The 15,489-nt window shown below is 38.6% G+C and overlaps 1 protein-coding gene across 3 annotated transcripts in view; it reads right to left on the bottom strand.

Moving 5' to 3' along the window:
• The window catches only part of NSMCE2 (NSE2 SUMO ligase component of SMC5/6 complex), a 138,389-nt gene that overhangs the window by 63,580 nt on the left and 59,320 nt on the right, over window positions 1–15,489 (bottom strand). For all 3 annotated transcript variants that reach the window (XM_087746164.1, XM_087746154.1, XM_087746174.1), the window contains one exon: window positions 11,346–11,499. In XM_087746164.1, the coding sequence (XP_087602290.1) occupies window positions 11,346–11,499 (154 nt within the window). The remainder of the gene's footprint in view (window positions 1–11,345; window positions 11,500–15,489) is intronic.

The raw sequence follows: 15,489 nt of genomic DNA on the forward strand, positions 1-15,489 counted from the left end.
CTGACATGGCATAACAAAACTGTGCCGGAGAACAGGAAGGGAGAATTTAATCTGGGTTGTAGGGGGAAAAAAAAAAACACACACAAAAAATCCAAAGCAATGGATGCTGCAGCAAAGGTTAGGTGAATAACTTACTTTGCCCACACTAATAACAGAGCTGCCAAATGATTACGTATGATTGCTTGTTAAACTTTTTTGTTCACGTTTTAATACAGTGATTTATTCATTAGTCTTAAATTGCAGTAATTACTATTTTTACTCTAGAGGCTGATAAAGCAATCAGGAAGCTTTTACATTTTTTCCCCTCAAAGAAAACTCTTCTGCATGAAGTCGTCTTCCATGCTGCAATAATCATGGCTTTTTTTTCCCCTGTTTTCCTATCTGATTATAAACTAGCCACTTAGTTTATACTGGAAGTTTATAGATAGATTCTGATGAACAGCCTTCCTGGAAAGACTTCTTTTGATTTCATTAAGTCTTGGATTGACCCATAAACTTTCAAATAGGGAGTGAGGGAGAATACTTACGTTTGGGCCAGATCCAAAGAACTGAAGCAAACTACAGACTAACTAAAGTCCAAAATGATGAAAAATCCTGTTCAGTGGCCTCCTAACCCTGAAGGCATCTGACTCTGGTAAGCCCCTCCCAGCTTCTCCAGGGATCTGAAGTTCTGACTTCTGTACTTGCCCAGAGCTGCCCCAGCCTGAGTAACAAGGAATACGTTGTTTGTCCTGCGACCTCTTTGGCTCCTGCAAGTAGGCACAGCTCCATCCAAGTGGAAGAAGAGAAAGTGGTGATGGAGATGTAGAGAACCCAGTTTCCCATTCCTTGCTGAGTGAGTTAACTACTGGAGCACACAGTCATGCACCCTCTTTGCACCCTTCCTAGCCCCCTTCCATTTCCAGCTGCGCAGGGTGCAGATTTTGCTGCAGCTGAAGGGCTGAAGAGTGCCCTCTACAGATCAACCTACAGCCGAGGGGTTGCTGAAAAGCCTATGAGCAACTGTATACTGTCAGATATAAGGTCCATCCCATCCAACAGTCTTACTCTGATGATGAATAATAGCAAATCCCTATAGAGGGCATGAAGCAGGGGAAAGCCTACAGCGATGCTTTCCTGGTATTCTTGTCCAGCCTCCGGTAATCTGATCAGGGGCATTTGGAGGATCCAGAGAGGAGCCAAAAGTGAACATCTTCCCTGTAAGGGATTTTTCTTACATGCTTATTTGTGAATTTATTTGCATCACTTCCTGGGCAACTGCTGTAGACACAATGCTATGATATAAAACATAAGCACTCTCACCATCACTCCACTAACTGCTGCTCTCCCTCATGAGGTATTTTTGGTGCCTGCTGGAACACCTGTTAAGCAACTTGCCTTTAATCCTGAGATCATTCACAGCAAGTCTGGTAACACAACAAATCTACATCCATATTTGAGATGATAAGACATGATAAACCTATCCACACTTGTAAAGTCAGATGCTGTGTCTCAGAGAGCTAATAACAGCTGAAAGACGACAACTTAAACCACTCCTCAGTTGTGACAGAGCATCTGAATGCTCCAAGCCTGTTTTAGAGTAAGTGTAAATGCCATCGAAGGTGTTTGACTTCTTTGACTTTGTGCCAATGGTGACTGAAAGCAACATATCTTAGGTTACCCCTAAGAGACAGTACACACAATTACCACTTCACCTCCCTGATAACATCAGTAATCGTTTGAGCGCCTGAAATTCCCAGATCCACAGATTAGAGCCATGGTCCCTTTCCTCTCCAGCTACATAATACAAACATGTGCTCAATCTCACAGTAAAAGCCCTGATTCATTCCCTTTGCATTACTTTATAGTTGGCACATTTTTAGTCATCTTATGCAATACTGTGATTGACATATAGAGGTAAAGCACGCTATGCTGACAGAATAGATTCCTCACTGAACAAAGTTTTTCATGTAGATGTGCCCTAACCCTCCTTGTAGGAGCCAAGGCACTTACCTCTGGACTCTGGCATCCAGTCTGAGGTCCACAAACCTAAAAGATGGGTTCTGCAGTCCTTTAGCGCTTCTCTGGCTTTCTTCCTCCATTTCAGCTCAACTTATTTAACAGGTTTGGGGTAGTGTGAAGAAGATCTCCAGTACATTTAATGGCATAAAATTCAAGTTGGAAAGAAATCATGCTTTACTGTGAGGTCATTGGTACCTACAGCTTCTGAGAGGGAAATTAAACAATATGGATTTAAAAAATTATGGTAAGCAGCCAATGCACATGAACTTCTGATAAGGAATCAGAGGATGTTTATTAATCTTGCTGCACGTTACTAATTTGCATGTTACTGTATGTTGCAGGTATAAATCAGGGAAATTCCATTGATTTCAGAAGCTATACTGACGCTTACCAAACCAAGATCTAGCTCAACCTGCAGCTCTTCTGAAAGACACACCAAAGAGCTACACGGCAAGTAGTTTCAGGAACAAGAAAAACACCAAGTGTTCTCCTTTCTCTGAACTGGGATACTCTAAGTTACCATGCGGTGTGATATGCATTGATGGATTATTATTTAGTCAGCATTATCTCAGATCTACTTCCCTGTTCTTCCTCAAACGCTTTTTGTGCTGGCACTCAGTCCAAATGCATTACTTGGAGTAAAGTTCTACTTGAAGGAGCATTTCCTTTAATCCCGGTGCATACTGGTGGCACAAAGTCCCACGTACAAATGATTAAAATGAACATATAGGGTAAAAGGTAAAAGGGTAAAAAAGGGTAAAAGGGTAAAAAAGGTAAAAGGGTAAAAAACGGGCAAAAGGGTAAAAGGATAAGAAAAACCCTACTGTCCCTCCAGGAGTAAGATAAATACTCAAGTAACAGAAAAAAATGAGTAAATAAAACAAAGTTCCCTACGTTTAAAGCTCCACTGAGCTTTATTTTCCTCCTTCCTCCTCAATATCCTAACTTCAAAATGAGAACATGTCAACTGAAAAATTGTAAAACCGAGATGCTCTCCCTTTCCTCTTTCTTAGCTTTCTTCTCCTTGGACTGTTCTTCACTTGTTTTCCTGTGATCATACTTGAAGTTTAAGCTGTAAGCTCATGGCATAAGAATGGAATTCCTCCATCCGCTATCTTTTAAATTTGTCTGAATAGCATGCAAAAGACATAATGGCAAGTAAAATTGTACTGAGCTGGTAGAGGCAGTCCGTGCATTTTCACTGCTCAGATTTTTACAAGAAAAATAGTATGTATTATTACACCATGAAACAAATGAATGAAAACTCTTAGTGAAACCGTTCATGTTTTATTACCAGAAAGCAAATTTTCCGTATGGTATAATTCCTCTATTGAAGTTTTCAGAATTTCAGATACAGGCAAGCTTTAGCATCTATCTCTATGCGTCTTACTCATCCAAAATCTATAAAATGTTTCTGATGAGTTCAAATGTGGTCACAAGACATGAGATTTTATAAGTTTCCATGTTGCACAAATGGATTACAAGAAATACAGGAACTGACTGAATTGAACTAAACACCATTGAGGGAGAACATCTATATGAGCTCGGGCGCAGTGCTGGCACAAGTACAAATGAGCAAAAACTTGGTCAGACTTGCTTTGCCTGAAAATTTCTCACCATCTGAGCAAGGTTCTAAGGTTTTTCATCACTCTTTCAACAGAAGTAAAGGGGAAAAAATTAATGTATTTTAAGATAGCATTTTATTAGATAATGGGATTGACTGCAACATCAAGGGAACAGAATCAGCATCCAGAAGCTCCCTTCGTGACCTATATGTTCTTAAAAACAGTAAAAATGCCATGCTGGTAGCCATCAATGTGCTCATTTAAGAGAGAATTATCCCATGACAGTAACAATAAATTACCTAAAGTATTAGCCCTAAGTGTATAATAATAATAATAAAAAATTATTTCTATGAACACACCATTTCCTTTCTAGATTTTATATACTCAGTGCTGATCTGAAAGCCAGGCTGATATAAAAGCAAGAATTATATCTTGCAAAGACTTTTGCAATTGAATAAAATGTAGATCTTTTAAAAATACATGTATAGATCAGATGAGTGACACAGAAAGAGATAAAGAGTTTACCCTCAAGTATTCACTGATTGGAAGGGCAGATATTTATAACAAGAGAGACCTACATCTGATGCTCTTTCTGATTTAGACACCTCCCTCAGCTGAGTGCCTTTACCATAGGGCTAAAGGATCGGTTTCTCTCAGTATTTCCTTCTGCAGTTGTTTCCATTTTTATATATAGTTATATATTATATATATAGTTAAATACACACTGAACAGAGAGAGAGGGAGACTGATTCCAGACCTACAGGTCAATCACCTAGCAGGCCCAGAGTCAGTCACGTTCTGATTTTAAATTGCTGAGACTATAGGAGTCTCCTATGCTCCAGGTTACTCACAATGGAGAAGGGCTGTTTGAGGGGGTGGGTTGATTCCTCTTTCATTTTAACTATCAATTCCACGTCAGAGTTCTAAATGCCAAAGCAAGAACCTTCTTATTTTGATTAATCACATCAGAAAGGCAACCATTTCATCAAAGAAACCTTCACCAGATCCATTGGCAATTGATGTTCTTCATTAATCCACTAACAGAATTATTGTTAATGCAAGCTTCTGCCTGTTATCCTATCAACGTCGCTAATTTTTGACCCGGAAAAATTGTCCCAGATTGCAAAAGAAAAGTTCTGATGGTTTCATTCATTCTAGAGTTAGTCCTTCTTTGCAAATTAGCAAGGACACCAACTTTCCAATAACTCTGTGAAACAGAGGGTTTGGCTGTCAGACATGACCAGCACCACTTTAACTCATTCAGTTTCATTCCCAGGCCCTGATCTCCTAATCCTTCAAAACTACAGTGGGTAGCTCACTCCTGAGCAAGCCAACTAGTTCCTCCAGAAAATATCCAGACAGAACAGTCCCCAAAGGACAAAGCCATGCCAAATTTCTCTCTCATGGTAGTCCTTTAACCCTACCCAAAAATCAGATCTCATTCACACAAATGCCTCTAAACATATTCATGCCACTCCTCGGGGGCCGTAACTTGCTCCCTCAGCATCACGCCATGGAAACATTACTCTGGCAGACTGAAACACAGTTATGTTATTATTTCCAGCTCTTTGAACTGAAAAAATCACAAAAGATAATAATGATGTTCTAGGGACACAGGAGTGCCACAGGAGAAGCAGGGCAATTGAGTGTTTTGCAGTGCAGAGTGGACATGGCTACTTTGCTCCATAGGGTACTAGCCCGGAGCAGCATGGATATGAGCCAGTCCACATTCATTAGTCTCTCCCTGAACAGCCCACAAACACAATATATACATAGATGAATTTCAGACATAGGTATAAGGTTCAGACCCACAAAGATTTTAGGCACCTAGCTCCCAGTGATCTAATCTGAACCTAAATGACTTGATCTAATACAAGATGACTGTAAAAAAGCAAAGAACTAAACCGAGGTCTCCTAAACCGCAAGCGACCTTCCTAAGTCCTAGATCATCTTTCAGTTCTTTACTAGTCTCTCTATAAGGAATTTTACATAAATGAAAAGTGCATATCCCACACGCACCACTGAACTGTCATAACACCAATCCCACTTTCAGTTAGAATTTTCAACTTTTGTTCTGAAGTTGTTTTCCCATAATTAGTCAGCAAAGGGATTTTAAATTATTATTTTATATTAAAAAATACAAAGAAAAGTACACTGATGTTATTTTTCAGCTGATCCTCTGCCAACACATCTAAGTATAAAGATGAAAATAGACCATAAAAGAGGTTAGGTACTACTGAAGAGAAACTCAGATCTGTAAATCAGTTATGTGACTCTGCATAAGTAACTTCAGCTATTTACTCAAGTTTCACCTCTGTTATATGGTGAGGAATAAAATTAACCTGCCTACCTCAGTGTGATGTTGTGAGGATTAATTGGATGAAACTTGTCAAGCATTATACTACACAGTGTCCTGTTGCAGCTTGTTTTCTTATCCTATTAAAAGCAAATCAAAGACTTTAGTCTTTCCTGGAATCTCCAGATAGACTGTTTTATGACTTTAAAGAGAATTCTTTTCACAGTGTCGTTTTTTCTATCTCAAACTGCATCTAAAACAACACTGTTTTACATCATTATCTCTCAGCAAATGCATGACTTAAAATACATGTATCAACAGGGCATAATGGTGTCTACTTGAACATTAAATGTTAAATTTAAGAACTTCTCCTTTGCAAATATTTGCTTATTGATAATGACTATGAATCTCTCCTAGCAAAATGTTAAATCACGATACATACATTCTCCTTTCAAAACCTCTGAGACTTTTTTTCTTCAATGGAGAAGGCAAGGATGAGGCAACTGCAGTGCTGCTACCTTCCAAACTACATTACAGTGACTGGTTTCCTATGACAAAAAGTTGCCTAAACTACTATTGCGTCTCAAAATTATTTGCTCCCTATCAAAAAAATATTATCTTCCTTACATTCGCCAAATTCACTCCTTAAATTGTTTGGCATAACCAGCAATATTGTCATTCACTCAAATGTTAGCACTTTCTACAAAATGACTGCTGAAGCATGCATCTGCTGGGTGCTCGTACAGACCGTAGTTATCAAGGATTCCAAAGTGCATGTTATCAGCTGCTATAAAAGGGCTATGAAACCTGTCATCCTTTGTGCACCAAATGTGAAACTAAATAACCTTCAGCAAATACAGCAGTGGCAGCTAGGGTCACAGGAGTAGAGATTACACCTTCTGACTAGCTCTTTTCACAGAGTATCAGAACTTAAACTTATACATAGAGATTAAAGACAGCTCTTACTTTCATTTTGTGAAGGCAAAATTCTCATACTCAGTGCCAGAAGATGCCTTTGATATATATATACTGGCATGAAATAAAAAGACTTGGTAATACAACTTTAAACAGAAGGTGGGATTTTAAATTTACAGAAGATACAAAATGCAAAGTTACAATTCCTGCAGTAACCATGACTGAGTTCCTATGGGCTCAGCCCTGCAAGGTGCTGTACTGCGGTTACACTCCAGTGAGGAACTGAAACACGCCAGCAATCTCACTCATTTCAAAGGATCTACTCATGCAATTTAATTTAAGCAACTTGCTTAATCAAAAGGAGATCACTAGGCACTTTGCAGGTCTGGGACCCTTAAGTGTAAGGAGAGCATCAGTCACGCAGGGTTAAGGTCACAAAAAATTTTCCTTACAAACCGCACATGCAATTATTTAGAACTTTCTGATATTACCAGATTTAGTGAGTATCCTTCCAAGTGCTCAATTATTTGGAATAGACAACGTAGTCACTTTGGGGTACAAGAAATGGTTAAAAAAATTACAAAAAAAAAATTAATCAACACTTCTTTTCTACTGCTTACATTCTAAGCAGGTTTGAGTAGAAGAATTAAAACGTTTTCCATTAAAAATAAGAAGTGGGAACTTAGGAATGTAAGATAGTTCTGAAAACAGATTTCAGAAAAATCACTTGCTGTTCACATAAAACCTGTCTGACAGTGTTTTGACACATATCATCAGAGGTGGAGATTTTGCATCATTTCACACAAATTCCAGCTAAAGTAGCTGCATAATAAAGGCTCACAGATTGAGAGAAAATGCCCACAAACTGTCTGAAAGATGAGCAGAACAGACATTGCTCTGAAGCATGATATCATCCTTACTGCCACAGAGATGCACTTTCCCAATTTCATTTCTGCACCTTAGCTGCTGCTGAAGTTCAAAGCTAAGAAGGTCTCCTTCCTGCAGGACCGCCTAGAGAAGAGGACAATCTGAAGGCGATACAGCACCTTTCTCCTCCTTGAGTATTAGAGCTACCTACCGCACTGTGTGTCACCTGTCAGGTGACAGGAATAACCATGCAGCTCCCTTTCATCACTGTGGCAGCAAATATCAAGAGAGAAAATGTATTAGCTTTCTTAATTTTCCGTTAAAATAAGGTTATATTTAACTGCTTCACACTCTGCACTGTACCTAAAAACTTTGTGTCAAGAAAGTCTTTCTCCTTCAAATCCTAGTTAATTTCTAAGCAGCAAGACAACATGAGAATATAATGTTTTCTTGTTCAGCTATTCTAGAATAGAAATGTCAAACTCTGCATAAAAGAGATGTAATGATTAATGGTAACTCATCATGGAAGGCAAATCATTTTAGCATCTACCCCATCTGCGCCTTTAAGATCAAAAAGGCTGGGACAAAAGAAAACTCCAGGAAAGCTCCTCTGAGAAAACTTGGCTGGAGTTTTGGTATTTTATCTGATTTAGCAATAAAACCAAATCCCAGGAAAGAGGTAAAAATTGGACTGTACTTTATATGTGTGCTTGAAACAGGCCAGGAGTTATGCACTAAGTTGTGCCTAAACCTGGCAAGACTAATAGTGGAAAACAAAATATTAACCAGGTAGCTGTTGATGAAGTTATTGATATATGTAACTCACACCAAGTAGTTCCCAAGTGTGTCCCAAAATTTGCAGACACGTTATAATATGCCGTGTTATGGGACCTGTATTGTAGGACTCATGCTTTTGAAATCACAACTCATACAGGAGAGGCTAAAGAATACACAGATGACTTGACTTAAGCATGGCTGCTGAATACTTAACAGGGTGACCTTAATGTTCTCCTTATAAAACAAAAATAAACCAAGATGTACACAGAGTGTGCTATAAGGTAAATCACCAGTTTATTGAAACTGGTAGATGCCTTCTACAGATTTCATGAATCTTCAGTTCAGCTGGTATTGCAACCCAGAAATTCCTGCCTCTGAGCCCACTCTTTCTCTACAGAAACACTACTTTGTACGTGGCATGTGTGATATTTTAGATAATATTGACAGTGCTCAATTATACCCCTCAGCATAGTCATTTACTACGTAGAGCCCAACAATGAGAAGAGGTTTTTTGTACCAGATGGAGTACACGCATCAGTTTAGCCTCTCACAAAGATGTTAAGACCAGAGGCCCTGATCTTATAAGAATGTGGGGATTTGTCATTTTTAAGCTTGTGAATAAATTTGTGCTATTCAATTCTGTGGGTCTTTTTAAAGGCTAGCTATGAGTGAGAAAAACACAGAAAAGGAGAGAGGGAGGATAAGGGTAATGGCAAGATCACATAACTACAATAAATAGAGAAACTGGACAGTCTTATTGGTTCCAGGTCCCTGTATCATATAGAAGCAAATTTACATATGCAAATATAAACAGACTCCACTGATCTTCAGTCACCCATTATTACTCAAGAATTTCTGGGAGCCTTCCTGGTAAAAGAGCCTTTTGAAGAGGAAAGTAAAGTAGGAAAGTAAAAGGACTTTATGGTGGATCAACAGATTATTTAGGCAGAAGAGATAACACTGATGCAAGTTTGAGACAGCAGAATTGTGCTCGCTTTGAAAGATTTAACTTCGAATTTTCTACCTCTTTCCTATCTGCAGACCTGAGGTGGCATTTAGTTATCCACTTCAAAAGAAGGTGGGCTGAACCAGACTGTTTATTTGAATACACAATCATTATATTGCATCCAAGACTATGAAAGCTAACTAACGATTTTCCATTCAACCCTTTAAATTGCAATAAATGCTGCAATACGAGCAAATGTGATGGATTTACCTCAACAAAAACATCACGAGTTCTACAAAACCCAAGCTGACCCAGCTGATCAATAGTCCATGTACCGATCACAGCAGTGCATCCAACATCATCATGCATTTCGTTTTGGGCACAGTCTGACTTCCATGCATAACCAAAACAAAAGTCCAAGTGGCTAATAAGACAAATTCAGATTTGAGGCAGTAGTAGCAGAATGACATCCTCTTTTTTTTCTTTTTTCTTTTTTTTTTAAGAATAACTCTTATTGTGCTTATTTAATTTGTTTTTTTTTTTCCAACAGGTCTGCCAGTTAGAACTCAGTCCCATAGCCTGAGCTGAACATATTACTAGGGCATACACCCCTTCCTCAGGCAATTACAGGGTGAAAAGTAAATCCAAAGTCAGTTATCAAGATTTTATCTTCTCAGTTACAAACACGTGGAAATAAGGAATTACAACATAATGGTGGGGCAGTAATAATTTTATGGCCATGTAGGGAGTGAAAATTACACTGTTTTGTGGTCTGCAACTTAGTATTTTCATTCTTAGAGTAGTGCCAAGAGCCTATTAAACTCAGACATCAGTGCTAATATTCAAATCCAAAATCTTAAAAACCATAAAGATGGGAAACAAATATATTAAGCCCTCAAGCTCTAATCCTAGGGAGTCTTGAGATATCAAATCCAAAATTCACCTTGTCAAGCATGTCCTTACACTTCATAAATCTCTATGGGGAAGTAATCCAAAGTCCAGTGAAGTCAGCGGGAAAATTCTTTCTGCTAGTTTCAGCAGGTTTTGGATAGGGCTTCAAAAAAACAAAACTCAAGGAGAGCTACAAGAGAGCATCCAGAATACCATTTTCCAATGGTATAAATCATTAATCTATGACTCCTGAAGTTCCTGAGATACCAGTTTATGTTGAAATCAAAATGTAGAGTGGGAGGGAATAGGTACAGGGGTCAAGGGACAGCAAGCAGAATAATATGATTTCAAAACTTAATCATGATTGGGGAAGAACAGCACAAATAGTGTTAGACCCCATGAACTTTCCCGGCAATAGTAATCAGAGTGATACTTTAATGGCTGCTATATGTGCAGGGCAATAAAAGCACACAATTTTGTTGTGTGGCATAAATACTAGAACTGTTCACTCTCTGACTTTTCTGGTAATTCAAGCACAAATAGCTTAAAATTTTAACACTTGATAAATCACGTGAACTAAGAAAAACAGATTTTAATAAGTTGCAGTGTTACATTGTGCATGTATAGAAGCTGTAAACCTGAGAACAAGCACAGTAAGCATTTTCCAACAATATAGTTCTACGATTAAAGCAAAGGTCTTCTTAGAGTTGCAACACATCCTAAGTTGTGAAACAGGAGCAATTTGTTTAAGTGACAAATGAAAACAGCTTACCTAATCTTTTTAGAAGATCCTATCAATTAAGAAAAAAAATGAAAAAGTCTTCAAATGAAAAAGCCCACCTTACAAAAAAAAGTGAAGCAAGATTTCCATGACATTTGTATTCAAACACAGCAGGAACTATGGGAGTCTAAATAAAACTACAAAGGTAATTACATTGGCTTTTTTTCTACACAGATATCAATTTAAATAAGTTTTTAAATACGAACACTCACCTCAGTTTGAGCCATAACTGGCAGTTCTATATTTTAGGGCAGTTAGCCACCGTTTAGCATTCAAAGAATCTATTTTTTTTTAAATAAGACTTACATTGTTTTCTCATCTCTTTAAGTTGATCCTTAAAATACATATATTTTTCATTCCTTTGCAAATCTGAGTCACTGTTCTTGCTCTCCAGTGCAGTAAATTTTTCTTTTACTAAATATTTTAGATCTGGTATATTTTCTGGTTTTTCTCGTTTTATCTGTAAGGAATAAGAAATAGAATGTTATTTATTATGACACATATTTTAATACAAAGCAAAAGACATCAAGCAAAAATTCATAAGCATAATCTCAGTTTCTTCTGACTCCAGTTGAGTTTCCTGCTCTGAAACCATAACCTCCAGGTTATTATTTATTTCCGCAAAAGTAACTATAAAATGTAGTGTTTCAGTGTCATTTAACTCAGTTGCTGTATACAGGGTATTTTTCACACTACCAATAAGGAAAACTGAACCTCTGCAGTCAAACTTACTTTCGTGAGTGGTAAAGGTCAACATGTTAACAACAACCAGCATAATACTGAACATGAATGAAATCAAATATGACTTTGTCCAAAAAAGTGAGATGAGTGAAAAATAACTCTTTTAAGAGTTTTCAAAACCTCTACTCTCTCACCATTTCTGAATCAGCTTTTCAGAAGCCTATAATTTACATGGATGATTAGTGTGATAACACCACCAAAAGCAGTACAGAAAGCTAACGTAAAAGGAAACCACTTCAATTTACTTGTCCTGTGTGAACAAGAAGCATTATGCCACACAGGCAGGCAAAACCACAGTTTCTTGAAAAGCACTTGCTTACAGTAATTGTATCTGGAATGATCTGAAGAATAAACGACTGGAAATAAAAGGGAAGTCACCACATAGGCAATATTGAGCTACTCCAAGAATGCTAAAAGCACTTTGGGAACCCCCAAAAAACAATAATTAGAGTTTTTCCTTCTGTTTCTCAAGCCAGCATTAAATTCTAGGGAACTGTACCTTTGACAAGTCTTCATAAGAACTAGCTTACAGGTGGTGGGCTGGGGACCGTGCTGTGCAATGATGATCAGCAACAGCACAAACTCTGAAAGAAGGTGGACATCTGTCAAATCATAGAATCATAGAATCATAGAATGGTTTGGGTTGGAAGGGACCTTAAAGATCATCTACTTCCAACCCCGCTGCCATGGGCAGGGACACCTTCCACTAGACCAGGTTGCTCAAAGCCCCATCCAACCTGGCCTTGAACACTTCCAGGGATGAGGCATCCACAACTTCTCTGGGCAACCTGTTCCAGTGCCTCACCACCCTCACAGTGAAGAATTTCTTCCTTATATCTAATCTAAATCTGCCCTCTTTCAGTTTAAAGCCATTACCCTTTGTCCTATCCCTACGTGCCCTTGTAAAAAGTCCCTCTCCAGCTTTCTTGTAGGCCCCTTTAGGTCCTTAATGCTAAGCATTTTCCAAACCCGACAAAGGTTATTTCTAACCTAGCCTATCCCAAACATACGGCAAAACATGCCAACCTGGAAAACAGGAGGAAAGCACCATTTCTGCTGAGCCACTCTTCCCCTACCACACACATTAAAGTCTGCCACTCACCAGACCACTGTACTATTCATTGTGAAAGACAGGAAAAGAGCCTACTGAGAAAGAAATGGTCCACTTCTTCAAATTGTTTAAAGCTTTCAGAGTTTACAGAGACGTTGGAAATCCTACAGAATGTATTTTATTTCAGGAGCCAAAGAAATAATAAATGTTCATGTAAAAATGGACTTTGCAGATATATAAATTGCTACATAGCCAAGAAAACTTTACTTTTCTTTTAATCAAAGCAAAGCAATCCATAGAACAATTATTTCTTCCAAGAGCAAAGCCAGTTTGGCACATTACTTCAGGCAAATGTGAGTTGTGGCAAGAAAATAAGAAAAAAACATACAGTGCCAGGTGATAGCATGCAGTTTTCAAAGGCACCTGGAGATAAAAGATCACCTACCACAACATCCAGCTGTGAATGGGAAAGACTCAGGAATACCTTGGTACCAAAGGAGCACAGTCACTACAAAAGACCAACAGCAGGTCGTCACAGATGCTCACACTGCTGCATAAAGCCAAACAGTCAGTAGCATATAGTCCTCATCCTATGAAACTGGACAAAAGGAGCAAAGGAAAACAGAACATCCTGTGCCCAGGGCAATGGGGGCAATCACATGCACTCAAATGATTTGCCTGTGTCAGCATCACAGCAAACTGCTGCAAAAGAAGGCCTATCACTACCAAACCAACATTGTTCAGTACTCAGCTGGAGAAGAAACTTGGCCATCAGGTGTATGCAAGCACAAGAAAGCAGTTACTAAATCAAAATACATTTAAAATCCAACACATTATAAAATAATTCTTTGATTTGGACAACATGTAGTGCAAACATACTCCTTTCTGCAACTCCATCAGGCTGCTTTTAAAGACATTCTCTCTTTAACATTGAAAAAATATATAAACACAGGACCACACTCACAAGCATAGCCCAAATAACAACCCATCACTAAGGCCTGCCCCCATCACAAATGAGGGCACTATGGCCAGATACCACAGAGAAGATCCAGCTGTGTATAAAAAAAAAACAACCAAGTGCTTCTAAGTTGCTGATACTCACACAAGAGTAAAAGAAATGATGTGGACATTCATTACAGACATCCATCTGTAGCAAAGACAATGACAATAATCTTTTCATCTCCACGGGGACTATGTTACAGATTGATATAGTTACATCAGGCTCTTTTTATCTTTTTCTTGACTCATGGAAGATTTGAGTACAGAAATTCACCAACGTAGCACCTTCAGTCATACCCTCAGAGTGAGAGGCGAAGAGAAGGGCACAGCCAATGTTAGTTCAAACAGTGGCTCTCTCAACCCCAACTTCCAGAATTAAAGGACTTTACACGCGTGAGCAGAAAAAGAGCAGGAACTGTAACATACTGTTATGTTAGCAAAAAGGACAGATGTTTGAGAAGCTGCATTATATGCACACGAATAAGCTTTGCCCCTGTCACTGTGGAGCTACAAAAATTTGCATGTAGACATCTGTACTAACCTCAAGAGAACAATTATCCAAAACCCTCCCTTGGCTAGATAACTATAATCCCATGGCTTGCTGCCATATATCTAACAAAGTAAGAGCTAGCATGCTATTTGCTAAAGGCAACATGAACAATTCCACCAGTTATCAAGGAAAAAATAGTGGTTTTCACACCAGCTATTTTCCCAATAGCAATACATTACGTTGTGACGATAGTCCAGCAATGCAGTACATATGACATAGGCTCAGACAACCATCTAATGTAGAAACCTAAAGAGTCACATGAGAGAGATGCTTGAAGAATGCTCTTTCCTGTAGTTTAACTTCTTTCGCATTTACAATTTAAATTCAGTTTCTGTTCACCTCCAGATGATTGCTTTCATTAAAATGGTTAGTACAGACACCATCCCTGACCACACTCAATACTGTACCATCACGTATGCTATTACTGAAATGCCAGGTAGACCTTCTGGAAGGTCAACATGTCACAGGTGAATAATAAGGCATGTCCACCCACTATAATAACAGGTAAATACATTTGCTGTGCACAACCAATTTCTCTTTGGTGCTGCATATGCTATTGCATGAAGAGGGTTGAGAATGGTCTAACCCAACAACATAAATGAAAACAAATGAAAGAAAATGTGACATCAGTCCTAGTTCCTCGTGGTGGGACAGAATTGCAACATCTTATATACTGCATCAGCACAACACCCTTACAGGTACATTACAGCTTTCTTTAGTTCTCACCACCCACTCCTACTCTACAGATTCATGGTGGCTGTAGTGATGATGAGATCAGCATAACAAAATGTACGAGGGCAATACAAACATAGGATATGGCTAAGGGACAGGGCAAAATTATCAACATTCAGGGTAACAAGTTGGGGTCATCCTTCGTTTTGGTCTCAGCAGCATGTCAGACAGATGCTTACTAGCAAACCTGGAGCCATTGGCATGTTCAGTTTGTCAGTATAAGTTACTTCACATGGGGACCATGAAAGACATGTTAAGCAAACAACTGTTGGCTTAGTAGCACTGTCAGCCAAAACCAGCATGCTAAGTAACACCTTGCAGTCATTAGTCAATCCATTGAGAACTAGATTGATTTTGAAATGGGGTGGAGGCATACA

This window comes from Nipponia nippon, unplaced genomic scaffold (genome assembly GCF_047370975.1).
Source record: "Nipponia nippon isolate SJK-2023a ecotype South Korea unplaced genomic scaffold, ASM4737097v1 scaffold_1, whole genome shotgun sequence".
Classification (NCBI taxonomy): domain Eukaryota; kingdom Metazoa; phylum Chordata; class Aves; order Pelecaniformes; family Threskiornithidae; genus Nipponia; species Nipponia nippon.